At 38.0% G+C, this 22,162-nt stretch overlaps 1 protein-coding gene across 1 annotated transcript in view; it reads right to left on the bottom strand.

The window, feature by feature from the left end:
- The window catches only part of LOC124879943 (TGF-beta receptor type-2-like), a 37,275-nt gene that overhangs the window by 13,327 nt on the left and 1,786 nt on the right, over positions 1-22,162 (bottom strand). The window contains exons 2-5 of the mRNA XM_047384805.1: positions 14,497-14,638; positions 13,131-13,321; positions 6,949-7,703; positions 5,562-5,703 (exon numbers count right to left, since the gene is read on the bottom strand). Of these exons, the coding sequence (XP_047240761.1) occupies positions 5,562-5,703; positions 6,949-7,703; positions 13,131-13,321; positions 14,497-14,638 (1,230 nt within the window). The remainder of the gene's footprint in view (positions 1-5,561; positions 5,704-6,948; positions 7,704-13,130; positions 13,322-14,496; positions 14,639-22,162) is intronic.

The following is a 22,162-nucleotide window of genomic DNA, read 5'->3' as shown; positions in this document are numbered from 1 at the left end:
TGTCTTAAGCGAGTTGAGTCATGGGTGACTCACTCACTACTTGGGACAATTTAGGAAAAACAAGAGGCGGAGCATGGAAGCATGTAGCTCTTTTTTATTGCACTCTGTACACACATAAACGTAATGCTCGTGTACCTCTGATTCAGGAATAAAAACAGTATATGGTAGCATACCAGCTGCGCAAACATTTATAGCCATCAGTAAAAAACTGCTACAGTACATCAAGGTTTTAATGTTACTTTCCTCCTTAAATGGGTACTATAGATTTTCTGAAACTGGGATTTCAGGGGAGCCGTTGACAGCTGTTAGTATTTTACTTGCAGTAGACAGGGTTAAGAAACAGAAGGATGTTTAAAAACCCAGCTAACACCTGGTTAAACTGTGGCCAGTTGAACAACTGCTGCACTTTAAAACATGTTGAGGATGAACAACGACTTTGGTCGGTTTAAAAACACATTTGAAAAGTCTGAATGACGACCGTAATACTGCCTATTTGGAAATCACCTCACACATCTTATGCAATGCCCAGGTGAATGCTGTGTTATAGGCCACGCCTCTTTTTTGGACCTGCAGCCACATATCATGCTGTGTAAGGACACAGGACCCCTGATATTGACAGATTGACCCTCCTAAACCTTTGTTTCTAGATAAGGAAAGTCTTTTCAAGGGCTTCAAGGCTATTTCCTTAAAATGGGATTCAGCTTAAAAACCACGGTAACAGTGTGTTAATCCTTCAGATAATTTTACAACCCGCTCACAGGTAACATGAATTCTGCAAACTCTATTATTCCATAAAGCAACTCGTATAAATGCAAATAACTAGTTACTCATGAAATTGGCATCTGCAGACCACCAGATTATTATCATCAGAGGATCACTAATTGTTGATAAATGGTAAACAATACTATATTGCCCATCCCTTGTTTGTACAAAGATTTCATCTTTGGATATTAGCCCTTATCAGCTTCACCCTGCTGCCCATCTCGGAGAACTGCCAGGTCTGGAAAAAAGGGAACAGAGATACAGTATACAGAAGGCAGGAAAAACAAACTGCCCCAGTCGCTTCTATCTTTAGTCCGTAGGTGGGACGGGAACCCCTGTGCTTCCCCTGTCAAGAACATCCACCACAGCAGCCCATCCTCCCTTACCATCTGCTTCTGGCTGAATTAGAGAAGTCATGCCAAAAACGGTGGGACAAAAAGAAAGGAGGACAACATTTTAATACAGGGTATGGAAAAACAGTTTGGAAATGATACAAATATTTTTCCATTCTCTCCTTTTTCCATAGTTATTCAGACCTGAAAAAACACTAAAATCAGACTTTTCCAGACAGCATAGAAACCCTGTAACAAGTTTAGTCTTTAATTTCTGTTGTCGTTTTTGGCCTGACCTGCTGTCAAAAGAGATTGGCCACATAGTTCCCAATTAAAGAAAGGATAGATCCAAATTTCCAAACTTTTTCAAACCTCACACTAAAAACATTGTAACTCGGAATTGTGCTCGCTCCGAAATAGGATATGGTCTATTTTCTTTTCAAATGCACCCACAGGGCTCACATATTCTTACAGCTGGAAACGAAGAGAGGGTTCGGGTCACATGGGTGGCACAAGCTTGGTCAACATAACTGCACTGATACACTTCAAGGAGATCCCCCTAGATAGGGGTTGTGGGCGCAAAACAGGAAAGCACCAAAGCAGGAGCGTTCATGTTCCAAATGCGGCACTCAATCACTGCTCTGACACAATGTAGACAGGAGCAGCGGCAGAAATGAAACGGGACTGCAGAGACGTTGAGGGGAAGTGAAAACAAATGGCCGAGCAATGACATGAACTTCAACACAATGTTCCGCCTGCAGATAATCACTCATTTCTATTATTTGCATACATCCTGACCTTGCTGTTCCTGCAGTCTGACACACACACAAGTAACAACACATTAGTGCAGCAGTGGGCTGATCCCTGACACCTCTGCCACAAGATGGATCGCTTGTTTGACAATTTTCGACTTTGCTTCTATGACTAATGGGTCATTGATGGGGTTTTTGTCAGGCATCTTGCAATGAACACAAAGAGAAGCTTAATGCTGCTCAATGCTTTTATTCTCTACAGGTCAAATTTTATCTTTAAGCAGGACTTCAGAGTAAATTTCTATAGACTCCAAACGAAATTTGATCAGTATAGATTTAGCAATCCAAAGTAATGTTTAATCTGCAAACAAAAAATGGTCACACGTAAAATGGGAGAATTTGCTTATAGGACTATGAATGGTAGACTCCACAATCTAGTTTTATGGAAGAGTAGCAGGAAGAAAGCCATTGTAGGGGTCACAGCACACACGTGGAACAAGATGCTCTGGTCAGATTAGAGAAAAAACATGCGACTTTCTGGTCGGACCGAACACTGAACATTACCATGAACACAACATCTCAACAGTGAAAAATGCTGGTGGCAGCATCATGGTGTCTTCAGCAAGGACAGAGAAACTGGTCAGAGTTGATGGGTGGATGGATGGAACTAAACGCAGGACAGTACTGAGAACATTTTGTTGGAGCAGGGCATCCCAATCAGTGGAGACTGGACCAACACTGGGCCACGGAGCAATCGGAAAATATGTGTGGTAATTTCAGCTGTACTGACCAGAGAAGTATGTGAGCGGTTTTACTTACTGAAAAACTGGAAACGCTCTAGTACTTATGCCGGTGTGATTGTAAATTAGAAAGATTTGGAGTAAAAGGGTGAAAGAGACCAGGAAGACAATCATGTGAGTCTAAGGGGGGCTGAATGCATTACCTTGAGATAGTCTATCAAATAAAACATTGATTAAATACGTTGTGGTTGCAGTGTAGCAAAATATGAAACAGTCCAAGGGATATAAGTATGCACCAGTGAAAAATACCTTCATGAGATTATGAAACATTGCTCTTCACTACGTTTTAGCATAATTTATTCTACTGTCTGTCATATCGACATCAAAGATGTGATAGAGGATTTCATTTAAAAACAATTCAAAAATCTCAACAGGCCATATAGGTCCGGGGCTGAAGATGGATAAAGCGGTTCCCTCTGGCCCCAATTCAAAACAAACATGCAATCCTTTTATATGATTTTTATTTTTTTATAGGTGAACTGCTAACTTTTTTTATGATGTGCTGAGCTTCTTGCTTGAATCTCCAGTCACTCACTGCAGAGTAAATTAACAGGTAGGGATATTTAAAGGATTCATTGATATTTACTACTTGAAACATTTTCTGGCAGAAGAACATGACGGACGTCAGGAGAACAGGTAAGAGGGAATGTTTTAAAGCATTTTTAAAAATAAAAACCTCTGATAACATACAGCATTGTAAAAAGGTTTTAAATCACCCACGTTTCTTTCAAAACCAATAAAAAAAACAATAATATTCAACAGTTCTTCAGGCTTTCTATTTTGTCATATACTAATCCTTCCTTATTATGAGAACAAAACAACTAGTGAAAAGCCTAAAAACTATAGAGATTAAACCAACAGTATCCGAATGCCTTGTTTTATTTAGAAAATAGGTGGTACTTTTACATGGATTTAACTAAATAAATTAGAACCAATGATGCCTTTGTGACAGGGTGATGGTAAAAAAAAAGTATCTAAATATCCTATTTATATATGGTTCTTTGCTAAACTGTCCATCACGGCAATCAAAACACTGGTTGATTGATTGAGTGAAAGAGACTTTTTATGTCTGAATTATTCATATGTCAAAAAAATAGCCTTAGCAAACAAACAAATGTCTCCTTTTTACCAAGCCAAATGATAAATGTCAGATTTGTTTTTAGGTTTTTTGATAAATGAATGGATTTATGTGTATATGCATGGTTGTATGGTTAGGAATATCAGTCAGTCATTTTCTAACACTTCTTCCATAGTGGGTGGTGGGGAAGCTGGTGCCTATCTCCAGCAGTCTATGAGCTGGTTAGGAATAGGTTTGTGCTAAATATGATAGTGGACGAAGACCCTGGAGAAATGCTGATCAGGATCACAAGAAAGTTTAGCTGATTTGAGGAAAACATGGGTGTCTTAAGAGTTTTGCACGATCCTATTTCCGTATATATACATATATCAAGGTGTTATGCATTATTTGTCTATGTTTACTGGCTCTTACATAGTTTCCATCTTCCCATGACTAAATGTGACCGGGAACAAAAAAACCTATTTGTAATTTTCTTAAAGAAGAAGTCAAACATTTTCCCAAATGCTTGTCTGCTCTTTTTAATACATTTTTTTACCATTTCCAGTGGAACATGTGAGAAAGCTTACTGAACAACACATATTTATGGAAAATGTCTCTGAGAAAGACGGAACCAGTCAGCCGATCCCAAATCCCAGAATTCTGTCCTTTATCCAGACAAAATGAACAGGTTAATCCATTTATCCGTATGATTTCCCGTGTAATAACACGGAGCACTTTGGGAAGCCAGACCTCACTGCTATATCTGAAGCATTCCTCCTAAAACTCAACTAAGCTCATAAATACTGACTCACATAATCATCTAATAATGTTCTGCTGTAATAAATAATTCACATGAAACGTATAAGTGCAAATATTTTTGGTGAAATTCAAAGTAGGATTGCTTTAATCCTTATGTAACATACAAGGATTTTCAACAACGAGAATTTGGTGCTCAAGTTTAAATTTGGTGTGCAATTCCTTTAATCAAAGCTTGAACCATCTCATCCAATCTATCCACCTCAGGAGAAAGGAGATTAATTAGGACAGCTAGATTAAAAAGAATAACATTAAGTTGAAGTCTTCTACCCCATTAAAGTTAATGCTTAAAAAGCGGGGTCAGTGTCAGGAAATCAACCTTTTCATTCAAACTTTACAAATTCTGCCAAGAAGAGTGGTCAAACATCTAACCACAATCATGTCTTATGCAAGTCGATGGCTGCAGAAAGGGTGGAGCTTCCTCTGCGTCTTCTTATAGGACATTTATTCAAATATTAGCAGAGCTGTATGTATATATTTGAGCCTGTATGTATAATTTAACACCTTTTACATTAAAGCAAATCCACTAAAAAATTCAACTCAATTCCATTTGTGCGTTGCATAATCAAAGAACAGTTTCATAAGTCAGCAAAAGTGATTGACATTTATGCTGATGAGTGTATGTAAACCTTTGACTGGGATTGTATTTTTTAGCAGGAAACAATTTGTGTTTTGTATTAAAAAACACAATTTTCAAAAGCCTGGCCTCTTCACACTGTAGGCTGAAAAAGCTTCATAGATAGAGTTATTACCAAACATCTGTTCTTATTTTAAGCAGCATTTCATACTACGATGATAGTTTAGTTTGTGCTTTTATCCAAATCCTAAACACATGGAGTTTTCTTCTAAATGCACGAAAAGACCGTAAAACAAAACAAATCAAGACATGAAAACACCAGACACCTGAAAGCAACCTTTTGCCTTTAACTGCAAAACAAATTACCTTTAAAAAGAAAGAATCACATTTTAATGCCTGAATTTACTTGCCATGCAATATTTCCTAAAAGGTGTCCAAGAGTTTCTGTATTTCCCGCCATCTTACCTCCAATTGCACTGCACCTGGAGATCATCTCCCAGAGAACCAGAGCCATGGAATAAACATCTGCTTGTTTGAAAGACTCAATGTTTTCCAGATTGATTCTGGACTCCAACACCTCAGGAGCCATGTATCTAGCTGTGCCCACCTAAGAGAAATCAGAGAAACATTTATAAAAAGCCACCTTCTTTAACCAAAACTTTAACACAACTATTCTGTTGAAGAATACTTGTTGAGTAGAAAATCTTCAGCTGTAGTTGCAGGAGTAATTGTGTGACATGCAGTCACTTAGTGCCTGTGCATTTGTCACTACACATGTATTTGGATCAAAACATGATTGATATGAAGAATAATCAGAAAGTAAATGTGTCCCTGAGCTCATCAATGCAACGCTTCTCTTCAACAACCTTATTATAAACTCCTCCATGTGCATTGAAATGCATTAGCAGTGCTGTGATGAGACCTTTTCAAGATAAGTCATTTTAAAAACAGTGAGCCATTACATCAGAAAATTTAGTCCATTAAGTTTCAATGCTTGTGGTTATGAGAAAATAACCTGAAACAATTCATTAAGATATGAAAAGTTGATTTTCTTTCCTTAAACTACATAAGTGCAAGTGAAATATTTTTACCCTTTGAACTTTAGAAACAAAATTCACATTACCATCACAAACTTTATGATATTTTATTGGCATGATTCTTGGTTTTTATCATTCTTTGTATATATTTTTGTATCCAGACACCCTGAGTCAATAATTAGTAAAAGCCACTTTCATTGCAATTACAGCTGCAAGTTTCATTGAGTCTTGATGACTGATTCAGTGGAACTCTGCAGCTCCTCCAAAGTTACTGTGGGCCTCTCAGTCGCTTCTCTGATTAATGCTCCCCTTGCCTGGCTTGTCAGTTTATGCCCTGTTTTGGTTTGTAGTTGTGCCACAGTCTGTGAGATGTTCAAACCTTGGGATATTGTTTTTCAATCTAACCCTGCTTTAAACGTCTCCACAATCTATGTCCTCTGTTCCTTGCTCTTAATGATGCTGGTTGATCAATAATGTTCTCCAAAATATCTGAGGCCCTCACAGAACAGCTGTATTTACAGATAAAACACAGAGACCTTTTGAAGGTACCTGGTTGCTAGATGTTCTTAAGGGCTCTCAGAGTAAAGGTGGATGAAAACCAAATTAAATCACACTTTTCAGAGTTTTATTTGCAAAACCATGCATAGTTTGCGACTTCACAATTGAAATTGAAGCTTGCTAGTAATGTGACAAAATGCAAAAAGGTTCAAGGTGTATGAGAACTTCTGCAGGCCAATGTATGAGCACTACTTGGAGCACAGGGAGAGATTTTGGAACTGAAATAAAAGAATAAATCAAGTATTAGGAGGTCTTACCTGACCACTGTTGGCCAGCTCGTCCACAGACAGAGAGTTGTCCAGCCGCAGTGCGAGGCCAAAATCACACAGGCAGCAGGTCATGTCCTTTTTCACAAGTATATTGGAGCTTTTAATGTCCCTGTGAGCGATTGGCACCTTGCAGCGACCGCAAGACGTATGTTCACTATGAAGGTGCGCCACTACGCTGGCCAGCGAGCTCCCCAGCAGCCACAAGTCGTGCCAGGAGATAATGTGATTGGTTAGATACTCTTGGAGGTTTCCTAGTGACTGGTAAGCCGTGATCAGCCAGTACTGTCTCTGCCCCTTCCTCTCCTCTGCTGTCAGAAAGTGAAGCACGTTCTCATGCCTCAGGTCTGCATCTGAGAAAATGTCCTTCTCGTTCTTCCAGGAGGCGTACTCCTCGTACGGGAAAATCTTAACTGCCACCGTCTCAAAGCCGTGTTCCTCACTGGCTGATGAGCCTTGCTTCAGCTTGGCTTTGTAGACCTCAGCGAAGCGTCCTTTCCCGACCAGAACATCCAGCTCGATGGGCAGTAGCTCATTGTTGTGGTTTAGATTGTTGGCATGCATGGAGCTGCTGTCTGAACCATCATTGTCCATCATAGGCTTCTTGTCACTGTGCTGCTGACCATCCTTGTGTGGGTTTTGCTGCTGACGGTAGACCCGGTAACAGTAGAAGGAAGTGATGACAATGACGGCTATGACCAGAAGAGGCACCAGGCTTACCAGGATGACAGGCAACACCTGAGAATCTGTAATGAGGACAGTAAGAATAAGGATTAACGTTTGAAAGCTCCAGATAAAGGTGTTTCCAGCTAAAACTAACACTATGAACACACGTTAGAGTAATATTGTGTCAACATTTTGTTTAACCACAAAAGCTTAAAGACTACAGAAAAGAAATGTGCTTAGATTTTAGCATTAATCGAAAAATGATCTATACTATCGATTCAGAAAGTGAACATGCCCTGTTAAGATTTACAGGTCTTCGGGATGTAAAAATGAGACCATGATGAGTCTTTAATACATTTTCTCACTTTCAATGTAAACATCTTTTGGTGGAAAAACATAAAAAAAAAAAAAAAAGCTCAATAACCAGGTTAGAGTACACCCTTAAATAAATACTTAGTTTTTTTCTACCTTATTCAGTTTCCAAATTCTCTCTTCTTAGGGACAAACCTAACATCAAGCTGTTCTAGTAGGATATTTGCTGCCTTCAGCTAAATCATTAAAAACTTCCACTACATTCTACACAAAGCATGGTGAAAAAAATAAGGAACATAAACTTTCTGGTTCTCTAAAGTTTACTGAAACTAGTTGACGAGGGAAAACTGTTTACATGGCGCTTTTTGTGAGTTTGTAGAGGTTTATGTTTGTCCACTTTAATTCATCGAAATTGTGTCTTAGTCTTTTTAATCTTTAAAACAATGTTGATGCTAAAACATCATTGACTTTGCTGAATTTTTTCCTGGCTAGTGGAGTATACATACAAACACCAGCTGCATGGACTATTTGGTTCATGCAGCTGATGAACATTTTGTAAAATTCATCAGTTGCATCAATATTCAATGGATATTCTTGCCAGCGGTTTAATTTAGATCATTTTACATAGTTATCAGTAGAGAGTACATCCCAGTAAGTGTTTTTGTGATGCATATTATCCAAAACACATGAAAAGATGGACATTTAATTGGTGCAAATGAAGGTTTTGGTCTTCGCAATATGATCTCATGATCTAATAGGCATAAAGCAGAATGTCAAGAAAAATATATAGCTTTTCATTAACCTTGTTTTTCGCCTCTTTTGATGAGTATTTTATCCTTTTAGTAGCATTTGACTTCTCTACAATTATATTTAGCACAATTATAATGTGTTTAAGACTATCTAAGATTAGCTTGTGGCAGACTCATCTGTACCGGTTTAGAGTCCAGTATTATTCCTAGGGCAGCGGAAGAACTGGTTCTTGCTTATGGAATGTCCATTTAAGTTGATGTCTGGACCACAGATCTAAAAACAAGTCCAAACCCTGAGCCAGTCAACCACATATTGTGCCTCTTTATAGAATTTGTTGTTTTTCTGTAAGTTAGGAGAGTGTATCTGGAACCTGCAATGGTTCTGGCAAACAGCAACAGCTCAGAACTCGGCATTTATAGTACACTTTTTGAAGCTTCAGCTTCAGGGACGTATAAACAATATATCACCACATCCAGCGGGTAAGTAAGAACAACTTTTTCCAATTTGATCCGGTTCAAACTTACTTTCAATACTTTCTTTTTTTTTAAAGACATTCATATTTTAATCCTCCTTTTTCCTGCATTAAACCTAAAGTGCAAAAAACACATGTTAACATCTTCCATTTGTCTTAATAAATGACAAGAAAGCGTTTTTGGAGGTCACTGTAAGACAAAGGCCCAGAGTCAGACTGAACAAAGTAGGATGATGAATGGAGAAGTCATCTCGTTGACTACCCCGACCAAGCCCTCCTGCTCTCTATAATTTTTTTCTAAACAGGAAACCACATGTCTGAAATCCTCTGCAGGGCCCCAGACAGACAGTTTGTTTTGATTTTCGTAGAGTGAGAAGCTTTTTCTCAGAGTAACCTGTCACTGTGCCTCCCAACGCAGAGATTAGAGCAAAACCCTCAAGTTGTTGTCTAGAAAGTTAAATGGTCTGCAGTCCTTATGTTACATGAAATTTAACCAGTAAGATTAAATCTTCTTATTTTAACCTAAATTAAAAGCTGTTTACACATGTTAATGTAAGAAGCATTCACTATTAAAAGGTAAGGTTTACAGCATTAATTTAGTGCAGTGAATTGATTCCACACTATGTGTTAATAAATGCTATATATTTAAGACAGAGGATCATTGACAACTGTTGAAGTTACAACATCTCTAAAAGGAAAAAGTTAGGAATTAATCCATTTACTACAAATATGTTAAATTATCCAATGAAAAAAGGCTGAAAAGGAAATGTCCTGAGTAAAATTTGAAAAGACCTAAAACAGACTTTAATGACTTGCATGTACATGCATATCTTGCTCAAAAGTGAAAGGTGAAGACTATGTAAAAGAATTATTGGTTTCTAAATGTGGTTGTATATGTTATTTGGGTTGACAAATCAGCTAAATCAACCCTGACTTTCAAAGTCTTTTTGTTAAGGCCAAATTGTAGGGTAAAAATAAGCTAAGATTTTAACAAATCATTTAAAGAGATCAACTCAGCCTGAAATCAACAAAAAGGAGGAAATATAGTGTATGACCTGATTAGCCATCACATAAAAACAACAGGGTGAATAGGGATGTAAGGAGGCAACCATTTTAAAGCTGTAAACTTTCCAGGTGTGGCTGTGGTAAATTCTAATGATTGTACAACACAACAGTGTTGTTTTATAGCTTATCAGGGCATTGCGTTCTTTCAATACTCTGAATGATACAATACCTTTGAAGGAATACCTCATTTTAGTTGCTGCCTTTCTAACGCTTTGTAGCAGCTAGCTGTTCAGCAGTGGAAATGGAAGATAAGCAGAAATGGCGAGAAAGAAAAACTGTTTCATGTGTTTTTTTTATTTGTCTTTTTTCACAACAACAAGAATGAATCATATCAAAGTCTCATCACTTCGGAAAGAATCTCTCAAGGGCGTTTTAAACTGCAGCTTTTCTGACTTCCTGTAGAAGCTAGCTGTTCTGCAGTGCTAATGCTACCTTGTATGTAAACAGAAAAAAGTAGAAATTCAATTCTGGATGCTTTATTTTGTTTCTGTCCTGTTCTATGATAGCCATACAGCAACAAATAAAAGATATTGATTACACACAATGAGGGATTTTAGGGCCCCACTTTTTTTTGCTATCGGTGATAATTAGAGTACAGAGTAGCATATGTATATTTATTTGTTTAAAGATAAGAAATAGGTTGAAACTGTGATTGCTTATCTTTTGTTTGTCACACGACTAGTAATCCGGGTTTTAGCATTTTTGATCATTTTTATAACATGGAACATACCACAAACATCTTTTTCACTCTTGTAACCTGAAAACATGTTCGTGGTAATGTTGCAAAGTCAATACTTATTAATGCTAATCGCAGAAGTAAAAATAAAATGAATCTGCTTTGCATTTCAATGACATTCTCTTCGTCTTTTTCTGGGCAAGTGTTCCCGTTTACTACACCCACTTTGCTATTAAAAACAACAAACTTGTTAAACATGAGTTTAGACATTCTGTTCAGTCAGCCAATATGGTATGTCTGCAAAAAGAGCAGGTCAGTCTCTTTCTTGGGAGAGCAACAATATTGTGCCAAATTTGCTGAATTAATAAGGGATGCTGCCTTTTTAAAGTTCCTTCGTCTGGTCATTGAATTGACTTTCAGATACTTTTTATCTGGTGTGGATAGTTTTTTAGACCTGAGACTTTTGTCCTCCAATTGTCCACTTTTCTTGTTTCTTAACCATCGAATTGACTGTTATTGTCAGCTACAAGGACCGGAAAAAAATACAAATGTGGCCAAAGTCTTAAAAAAAGCTTTCAGGAAAACTATTTTTCAAGACCACTTTAAAAGATGACAAGAAAATCTGGAGTTTGGAAAATAACTTTTAAAGAAATTGGAGATGTTTTAAACAGTTTCCTGGTACAAAAATTCTTATGATGTTGAGAAAATATAAAATAATAATATGAATAGAAATATGATTTGCATCTTTCTTCCAAAAGAACAAACAGTACCCAAAAACAATTTTTTAGAACAAAGAGATAAAGAAAACTCTATGAAAGTCTAAAACAGCTGTCCACTGTTAATAAATAATGACGAGAGACAGATTCATTAGAATTTACTGGAATCCTTGCTTTCCAACTTGTACTTCATCCAAATACCCTTTATTTCTGCAATGCACCTCTTACTCACTGAAGTTACAGAGACTGCCCAGACATTCTCAAGAGTGCGCGAATGCATTTCCATGACGCGGTTTGCACTTCACAGATGCTTTTAATTTGGCTCTCTGCTGTTCTGAGCCTGGTCTCGGAAATGTACTGCTGTACTGTTACTGCAGAGATGCTGTTGTCAAAATATGAGGGATTCCAGTGGTAAGAACGTAACTGGAGACGACAAGGAAACGTCTATCCCGAAGCTGTTTGTAATCAGAAGGGGACAGCATCAAAGCGCACACGTGTACATGCTCTGGCATGACACCCTACATGACGAGCTGATAGTAACTGGAATATCGGTTCACACATTAATGTAATTTTTATTTAATAATTATACACAGATCCAGGATGAACTTTAACTTACAATCAGAGGCAGAGCTTGTCCAAGCATTGCAACATAAATATGTCATATGTATTTTATGACTTTTAAAAACACGTAACGTATGAAAAGAACCCTTTTTCAAAATTATTATAATTAATCTGCATGGATGATGCCAATTGACTTATATTAATTTAAAGTTATTAGTTTGTAGCTCTTAGCTTGTTCCATCTGATTGCTTTGGTTTTACAGGTTGTAATTTTAACGTTCAGGTTTAATCTCACTGCTTTCATCAAAAGAGTTATCTAGACCTGGTGAAGACAACTTGCTTAAGTTCAGGTTGAGCATCAGAATGGGAAGGAATAGGCTGGTCTGAGTACTTCAGAAACTTCTGATCTACTGGGATTTTTACATACAACTGTCTATCAGGAAAAGTATAAATTGAGTGGGTGTTTTGTGGACCAAAAAGCCAAAAGGTGACGTCAGAGGTCAAAATTGAATAGGCAGATTGGTTTGAAAAGAACAGAAAGGAAACAGTGGCTCAAATAACTAGTTGTCACCATCAAGGCATGCAGATTATCATTCCTGAGCGTACAAGTCTTTGAACCTTGAAGCAGGTGGGCTATAACAGACCACACCATGTGGCACTCCTGTCAGCCAACACCAGGAAGCTGAGGCTAAAATGTGCTCATGCTCACCAAATTTGGACAATAATAGATTGGAAAATTGTTGCCTGGTCTTGAAGTGTCTAGATTTAAGTTGCAATGTTCCGATGGTAGTTTCAGAATATGAGTTAAGTTCCAAAGTGAGAGCTTGGAAATCATTCTTAAAATGTGTCCAAGCAGTTGTAAAGAAACTTACTGAAGAATGAAAACCCTACCATCAGGATCCCCCATCTGCACTGCAATTAAAATACAAAAACAAAAGGCAAAAAGTCCAACTTACTTGGGTTAAAAATGATGTTCTCATTGCATTCTTCATCGAAGCAGGAGCAGATGAAGAACTTTGAGCCCATGCCCTTTTTCTCCTTCATAATACACTTGGTGTTGTTGTAATCTTCCAGGACCAGGCCATACAATGTAGAAACTGGATTGTGACACAGCGTTTCAAATGTAACATTGTCATCTTTCTTCCTCCTTGGAAAGACAAATCAGAGAAAACAAAGCATTTATTGATTAGCCTTGATTTGTGATCTTAAAGAGTTCTAATCCCTTAAACATATCGCTAGTGTGCTAATAAAATAATTTTTTTGGCCTACTCTTCTTTGCAGAAAATCTTCTGGTTCAGTCACATCGGAGGAATTTTGAGCATGAATGGCCTGTTTAAGCTCATCTCATAGCATCTCAATTAGATTAAGTCCAGACTTCAACTAGGCCACTCTAAAACCATCATTTTGTTTGAAAAGACATTTTCTTTTAGGATTTTCAGCTAAAAAGTAGAATTCCTGGTTCCATAAATTGTGCAAAGTTGTTCTGGTCTGACGCAGCAAAGCAGCCTCAGACTATTTATTATACTACTGCTGCTGTCAGAGGAGGTCTTTTTCGGAAATGCTGTTAGTATGATGGAAGAGTATGCTGTAAGGTGGGCAGGAAATTATCTCCATCTGCCCAAATGTATTTATGTCCTATAAACCTAATGTGGTTGTTTGGTACATGTTTTGTTTGCAGAATTTACACAAAAAACTAATCATCAATACATAAGAAACCAACAAAATGAAGAATAAATAATTAGTTTTTATCAATCCACACAAAAAGAGTTAATTTTCTCCCTGAACCCCCTGATTTTCTATTTTATGCATGGGATATGGCAATTTGCTAAAGCAGCTGGAATATGAAATCGCACAAACCAGTCAACAACCTCATATCTTACTCTGTATGTGTGAAGCAGCAGGAAGCAGATTTATATAGGTGGGAAAAGGCCACACTTCTGTTTCTCATTATATTGCCAATGTAGCGGTCATGATAGGAGCTGAGGTTAGCAGAAAGCTAATGGTACATGGACAGCAGTGCCTCTTTAAATTGTCCTTCAAAAGCCACAAATCCAGGACTGCTCAGCAGGAATTTAGAGTACAAATATTGTCCTGCTTGAGATTTTTCCAAACTTTCTATTTGCAGGGATTCTACACAGTGTGAAAAAGAATGGAACTTACTGTGGTGTGAAATGTACTTGCCCCATTAAAGATTTTTGTTTTTGCTTTTTTGTCACACTTAAATGTTTCAGATGAAATTGATTTTAACATCACACAAAATCAACCTGAGGCAATATGAAAAGCAGTTTTCAAATTATGATTTAATGTGGAAATAGCACTTACCAAATACTGACACACACTTCGTTATCATCGGCGCAGATGGAGGTAATTTCACAATCCACCTTGCAGACTCCCTTACCAGGGCAGCTGGTGGCCCGCACATCACAAAACTTGCACAGCTGATTTATCTTTTTAATGGAGGGCCCTAAAATGAGAGGGGTAAAAAAGCAAGAAGACAGAGAAGGACAGTTATATTATGGAACGACACAAAAATAATCTATCTAATCTAACAGCATTTATGATTTTTATAAGCAGAAAAAGCAAGGAAAACAAAAAAGGGTATTTGCCTCCGAGTTGAAGTAAAAATATTCAAGAAAGCTAGAAAAAAATCCAAAGTATTTGATAGCAGAGAGGCAGATGAATTTTTCTAAGACCCGTTGGTCTTGTTCGGGCATGACTTTTCTAGCAGGCACGCTCAGATCAGTCAGACAGACTGAAATGTGTGATGAGCACCTGCGGGCTTGATAATCACCTAAGACCTGAGACAACTGCCAGACGGGCAAGTACAACAAACAGAGGAAAAGCAAAAACATCTGCTGGCTGAGAACCCTTTAATTTGTCATCCTGATGAGTCGGTTCCCCATTTAAAATATGTGTTGTGCCAACAACTATAAAAGAAATAAAGAAAAAAAGAAAAAACAAAAGGATCCAATCTGTTATTATGAATGATTGGAGGAAGGAAGAAAATCATTTATTTATGCAGAGATTACACTTACTTGTCCTTCATGATAAAAACATAAAAATAGCATGCTCTTTGGACATGGAAAGACCTTTTTTCCTTAAAAATCAATTAATTGTTACTGGTACCCCTGGTAAAGATATTTAAAAAGCTTAAAAATAATCAAAACATTTACTACATTTGTATATTCTCACTGAAAAAGAAATGTAGAAAACCTTTATTTTGAGTACTTTTATTCATAGGGGAGAAAAAACTAAATCACTGGTGCCACATTTAATAAGACTTTTTAAAATAATAGTTTTGACGACTACCAATAAGTAAACCACGACTTTAAATTTGCCTGAAATATAAACTTGACATGACATAAAGGCCCATGCAAATCAAGTAAGGAAGGCATTTTTAACCCTCATAATCCATAACATGTATTCTTGTTCATACCTTAACTCAGAGTAATAACTGAAAAGTTTAAAACCACTGTGACAAACAAGACTGGGTGGGAGGATAAAGAATGTCAAAAGCTCACCATTAGAGAATGGAGCAAATTGTTTAGTGTTTAGATTATGCCACTGAATTAATGTTTTCATTTTACAGATCTCTGTGCCACCTCAAGATTAAGGACAACATATATTGTGTTTATCTAATCTAAGAATCCATGTGAATTTAGTGCCTTGCAAAAGTATTAATTTCCCTTTGTTGAATTGAGCCAAATTATATCATAATTTTCAATGTATTTTATTGCAGTATTAGGAGATATACCAACAAAAATAAAGCATTTTTGTGAAGTGGCAAGAAAAGAATACATTTGCAAATTGTGCTTCAGCAGTTAAATACCTTCTTAACAATAATCAGCCGCTTCGGGGTCTTCCAGTCAGGTTTCCGTGCTCGCCACAGTGTCAAGACAGTGGCAAGGTGTTCATAGAAATCCGCAGAAATGCAGACTGGAACAACCACAGTGCTGGTATTACTGGACGTCAGCGCAGCATTCAATACTGTTGATCATAGTGTATTACTGGAGCTACTAGAAAACCGGGTCGGTCTTTCTGGTACAGCACTTGAATGGTTTCAGTCTTGTTTGTGTCAATAGGTAACTGTACATTGCAGTTGACAAAAATCACATGTGGGGTTCCCGCCCATTCAACATCTACATGCTCCCCCTAGCTCAGATCATAAACAACAAGATAAGTTACCATACCTATGCAGACGATACACAGTTCTACATTACAATGTCACCAGGTTACTATAACACCATTGAAGTGTTGGCTAGATGCATAAAACAAATCAATGCCTAGGTATGCCATAATTTTTGTTAGTTGAATAAAATCAAAACTGAAGAAGTTATTTTTGGACAAAAGGACGAGCAGTCAAGCGACAGCACACAGCTTAAGTTATTTCAGCTAGAAACCACTGATCTGGCCCGAATTCTAGGCATAGTGATGGACCTGAAGCTTCACAGTCACATAAAGACAATCACTAAGTCAGCCTTCTATAACCTAAGGAACATTTCAAGATTAAAGGACTAATGTCCTAGCAGGATCTCGAAAAACTCATCCATGGATTTATCTGGAGTTGAATTGATTACTGCAACTGTGTCATCACAGGTCTGCCTAAAATGTTGATCAGACAGCTGCAGCTGATCTAGAACCCTGTGGGCCACGTCCTCACAAAAACTAAGAATGTAGAGCACATCATCCCAGTTCTACAAATCATTGTATGGCTTAGCACCAAAATTCTTTAAAGATTTGTTCGGGCTATATCAACCTTACAGAGCACTCAGGCCTTCTGGTTCAAAAGCAGCATTCAGTTCTAATGCTCCACTAATCTGGAGGAAACTCAAGATTGATGATGCTGTATCCCAGAGTTCGTTTAAATCAAAGTTATAAACCTATTTTTTTTAGAGTTACCTTCTACTGTTCTCTGTAGTACACCTTTTCTTTACTTTCTTTTATTATGCCACTACTGTACTTTTTTCTGTGTTTTCTTTTCTTGATGTTTTCATCATGTAAAGCACTTTGAGTCGTCTTGTTACTGAAACTTGCTACACAAATAAAATTGCATAGCCTACCGAAACCTGTGTTTGAAAGCCACAAGCCTTACAGAGGTCAAACATGTGGAAGAATGTGCTCTGGTCAGATGACACCAACATTTACATTTTATACACTTCGCCTGTCACTGTAAGGTTTGCCTCAGCCAAATAACAGGACAGGGCCAAACTCCATGAACAATCAAGTTTGCAGCAAGGATCATCAGGGTTGACCTTCTCTCCATTCAGAATTTGTACAACTCTAGGGTCAGGAAAAGGCCTGGTAATATTTCTGCAGATCCCACACATTCTGCACACAAACTGTTCAGACTTACCATAAAGTCAGAACCACAGGGCCATTTCCAAAAACAGTAGTCAAATTCCTTCTTTGTGGACACAATCTTGGGCAATAAAGCTAATTCTGAAATGGGTACAACACTATGAGTGTCAAAAAACTAACACTGCACACCCCCCTATTGTGACACAAGGTGGTGTGAGCTGTGGGATGCTTTGGTTTAGCAAAAATGGTGAAAACACTGATAGCTGATGTGAAAAATGGATGTTGCTAATTACAGGGCAATCCTGGAAGAAAACCTATTGAAAAATACTTGAGATTAGGCCAGATGATCATCTGCTAGAAGGACAAAGACGCTGAATATACTGCCAGATCTAGTACAGATACAAATGCCTTTGTGAAATGGTGGAAAAACTTTTCCAAGGATGGTCACCATCTGATCTTACTAAGCTTGAGCTATTTTTCAAATAAGATTAGGCACAAAACATTGTCTAGAGATAAATATAGCTGATGGAGACCTACAGCAAAAAACTTGCAGCTGCAGGTACAGCTGTATACTCCATGAAGCATTGACTCAGAGGGGCAGAATATACATACTGCAACAATGTACTTTTTTATTTGTAAAAAAATGGAAACCATGCATCAATTTCTTTCCAAATGATGCACTATTTTATGTTAGTCTGTAACATTAAATTGAACTTAAAATACCTTACAGTTCATAGTTGTAACACTTTTAAAGGGTGTGAATACTTTTGAGAGGCACTGTAAGTCTTGAGCAAAAAGAACTACGTAGAAGAGTAAAGCGTAGTAAAAACTTAGCCTTACGGCTGGGAAATAAGACAAACTGAAAGAAAATTTAAGAAGCAAGCAAAAAGGCCTCAAGCATGTGACTGCACTGTCTGCTAAAGGGAAACCACACAACCACACTTCAGCTGGATGCTAACTCTGTGCACAGGATTATCAACCTGCTTAGAAACCAAACGATTCAATGTGCAACCATACTGAAAGTAAGTAGGGTTATTTTCATCAACATTAGGTTTTTTAAGAGCATCGTGTGAAGGTTGCAAACTATGCAAATGTCCTTCTGAACCCTGGTACAAAAATTCTTCTGTGTCAGCCTAGCCATGATGCAGGGTGGGCTTATGGTAAAAGAGCAGAGCTTCTGCAAAAACATGAAGAGAAGAGCAGAAACGTTTAGAGTGAAATGCATCCTCACATCCTGTTTTTGCAGTGTCAAATAAAACCTGTCTCAGGAAATTGTGGGCACATATTGTTTTCTGAGCTTGTCTCCGCTTAAGCTCCCAAAGTCAAAACGCATCACTTGAACTCCAGACTAAACTAAATGACTTGGCAATTTAAAGTTGTGCCTGAGGCCTCGAGAGGTGTTTTTTGAAGTGGAACAGCAAGGAAAAGGGAGAACGGAAGGGGGGAGTAGTCCATGCCTGAGTGGTAGGAAGGTGGCTGAGCTGGAGTAATTATATCATTAGAGTAGCTCCTCTCAAAGAGCATGTCATTTTAACCCAGGAGGCGGGCTATGGAAGGGATGAATGGTGGTAATTGTCACCCAGGGCTGCATATAATTGCAGAGTAGTGGGGGGAAAGGGGATTAGTAGCAGCCAGAGCTACTTGGTGCCGCTGGGACTGAGTCTGAGACAGATGAAGGTAAAAATTCCTGGCAGCAGGGTGGCTGGGTCAAAGATAAGACAGATAGAAAGATAAGGAGGAGTATAAAGGCTCTGACAAACGTTTCAAACAGAATACAGCTCAAATGCAGAATAACATGCGGTTGGTCGAGTGAATATAGGACTTTGAGTAACTTGGGCCATGATGAGTAAAGAGCATTTTACTCCCATCTTGAAAATCATATAAGGTTGGCTCAACAGCATACCACTAAAGTCACACGTCACAATGGATGCAGCAGGCTGTGGCCAGCATCAAGCATGACCCTGACCCCTGGGTAATTTACCAAACGTAGTAATGACATTAACGTGTATTGGACCAAACAGCTGAATTAGAAATGATGTAAATCTATCTTTTAATTAGTTAGTTCCTGTCTCAAATTACCAAATGAGATGTAGCAGTTTGGGGCAGCATTTACAAAGCACAAAATGAACTCCATCATTCATGTTTGCACATAAAACCTGATCGGAAGCTGGAAATTTTAATTATAACATAAAACCTTTAAGTAGATGTAGATTCATTTGCTAACAGTCTGATTTGTAGAAGCAAGAACTAAAACATAATACCATGTTACCTTGTAATAAAAAAACTACTTTGTAGCTTTTAAAAGAAAATGTTATCATGTATTTTAATGCACTAACAAAAAGTACTATAGTTAATTTTGTTAATTTAATATATATTTAGTTAATTTAATATATTTTATATATAATATATTTTAATATTTAATATATATTTTTTTTATATAGTTAATTTAATATATATTTAAACAGACTTATACTTATGAATAGTCAGACTGCAAATACACTTCAGGATATCAAAACCTAAACTACAGAGAATATTTATTTTACAGAAAGGCCACCTTCCTCAAAATGTGGTACTTGGGCTGTCTTTAGTGGTCCTCAAAAGTGTTTCTTTGCAACATTTCTGCATTTTGTACTTCAGAGCACTGTAGCAACATGTTTGCTAAAGGCAGTATAGTTCTGATTTAACGAGACACAAAAGAGTATTTAAACGGTTTCTTATTTTGGGAACAACTGAGCTTTCTATGTCTTTAAAAATATAAAAATATTTCCAGTTCGTGTATGAATGAGTGTGTTGCCCTGCGATGGACTGGTGACCTGTCCAGGGTGTACCCCGCCTCTCGCCCATAGACTGCTGGAGATAGGCACCAGCTCCCCCGCGACCCACTATGAAATAAGCGGTAGAAAATGACTGACTATTTCCAGTTTGTTCATGTATGGACATCACAGGGCAACCATGCACACTCATTCATACACCTAAGGGCAATTTAGAGTTACCAATTAACCTAACAGGCATGTCTTTGGACTGTGGGAGGAAGCCGGAGTACCCGGTGAGAACCCACGCATGCACAGGGAGAACATGCAAACTCCATGCAGAAAGACCCCCGGCCGGGAATTGAACCCAGGACCTTCTTGCTGCAAGGCAACAGTGCCACCGTGCAGCCCGTTGCAGCAAGAGTTCTGATGACAATTAAAAAGACAGATCATATTTCTCCTATTTTAGCTTCCCTTCATTGGCTCCCTGTTCAATCTGACAGAGAGGTATCTCAATCCTTGTAGTTTTTAGTATAACAATGACCATCAGTGGGCTCTAGATGGACAAACTGTCTACTTTTAAGGCTAGGCTTAAAACTTTCCTTTTTGATAAAGCTTATAGTTAGAGTGGCTTAGGTTATCCTGAGCTATCTCTGTAGTTACGCTGCTATAGGCTTAGGCTGCTGGAGGACATAATGACCACTTTCTCCTTCTTCGCTACATTCTCACACTACTCTCCAATTTTGCATTATTTGCTGTTATTTCAGTTTTTAACTTTATGTTGTCTCTTTTCTCTTCCTAGAAGCTACACCTGGCCTGACTCTGTGTTTACCTGTGACACCTTTCTGGAGAGGGGAATCGTCCGAGCTTCTGCTGGCAACAACTTAATGCTCACCTTCCACTGATGATTCACATAGCGCTGTCTTTCAGTGTTTAACCCTTTCTCTCTCCTAGACATGGAAATTGACTGAGTTTAACTGTAACTAACTCTATGTGCTCTCTTTCAGACTCTAACCTTGAAAACTGGCTCAGAGTTTATCTGTTCTTTCTTTCTAGGTGAAATGACTAAAGGAGCTACATCCGTTAACATGTACTTTTCCTTCCCATAGAAAGTACTCCTGGATCAGTGCTTCTGTGTTGTTTTTGTGTCTCTGCTCTGTTCTCTCAAACCCCCAGTCGGTCGTGGCAGATGGCCACTCACACAGAGCCTGGTTCTGGTTCTGCTGGAAGTTTCTTCCTGTTAAAAGGGAGTTTTTCCTCTCCACTGTCGCTACATGCATGCTCAGTATGAGGGATTGCTGCAAAGTCAACGCCAGTCACTGTCCACTGTCTCTACATGCTCATCCAGGAGGAGTGAATGCTGCAAGTCACTGATTCGATGCAATCTGCTGGGTTTCCTTAGACAGAAAAACTTTTTATCCAATTTGAATAAATAACTAACTCTGACTGCACTGTTCAATGGTTAGGATTAATAGGAATGTATGAACCTGACTGTTGTGAAGTGCCTTGAGACAACATGTGTTGTGAATTGGCGCTATATAAATAAACTGAATTGAAATTTAATTGAATTTACACTTCTGAGTGTATGTGCAAGCACAGCTTCCACCCCTTTGCTTCCATTTGTGCAGCTGAAAAATCTCAATTTTTAAGGGCTACAAAGTCATTCCCATTTGTCCTTCCCCTGCTTTGTAGAAACAGCGTACTCACTGTAATTGTTATATTGAATGTTAAGAATGATAGAAGGGAAATGGTTGATTTTAATTTAACTTTTTTTTAAAATACCTAAATAGAACAGCATCCAGATCACAGAGAAAGAGTAAAGGACAGCGACAACATGTTAAAAAGTATTTGGGAAGAAGGAGAACAAGTGGAGGGAGGATAGGATGATGGAATCTAAGGAGTAAAGCAGAGAAATGGAAATGGCAGACCTGAGCAAGGAC

This window comes from Girardinichthys multiradiatus, chromosome 13 (assembly GCF_021462225.1).
Source record: "Girardinichthys multiradiatus isolate DD_20200921_A chromosome 13, DD_fGirMul_XY1, whole genome shotgun sequence".
Taxonomy (NCBI): Eukaryota; Metazoa; Chordata; class Actinopteri; order Cyprinodontiformes; family Goodeidae; genus Girardinichthys; species Girardinichthys multiradiatus.
The sequence above is the reverse complement of the archived record's forward strand: the minus strand, read 5'-3'. Positions and strand labels throughout refer to the sequence as shown.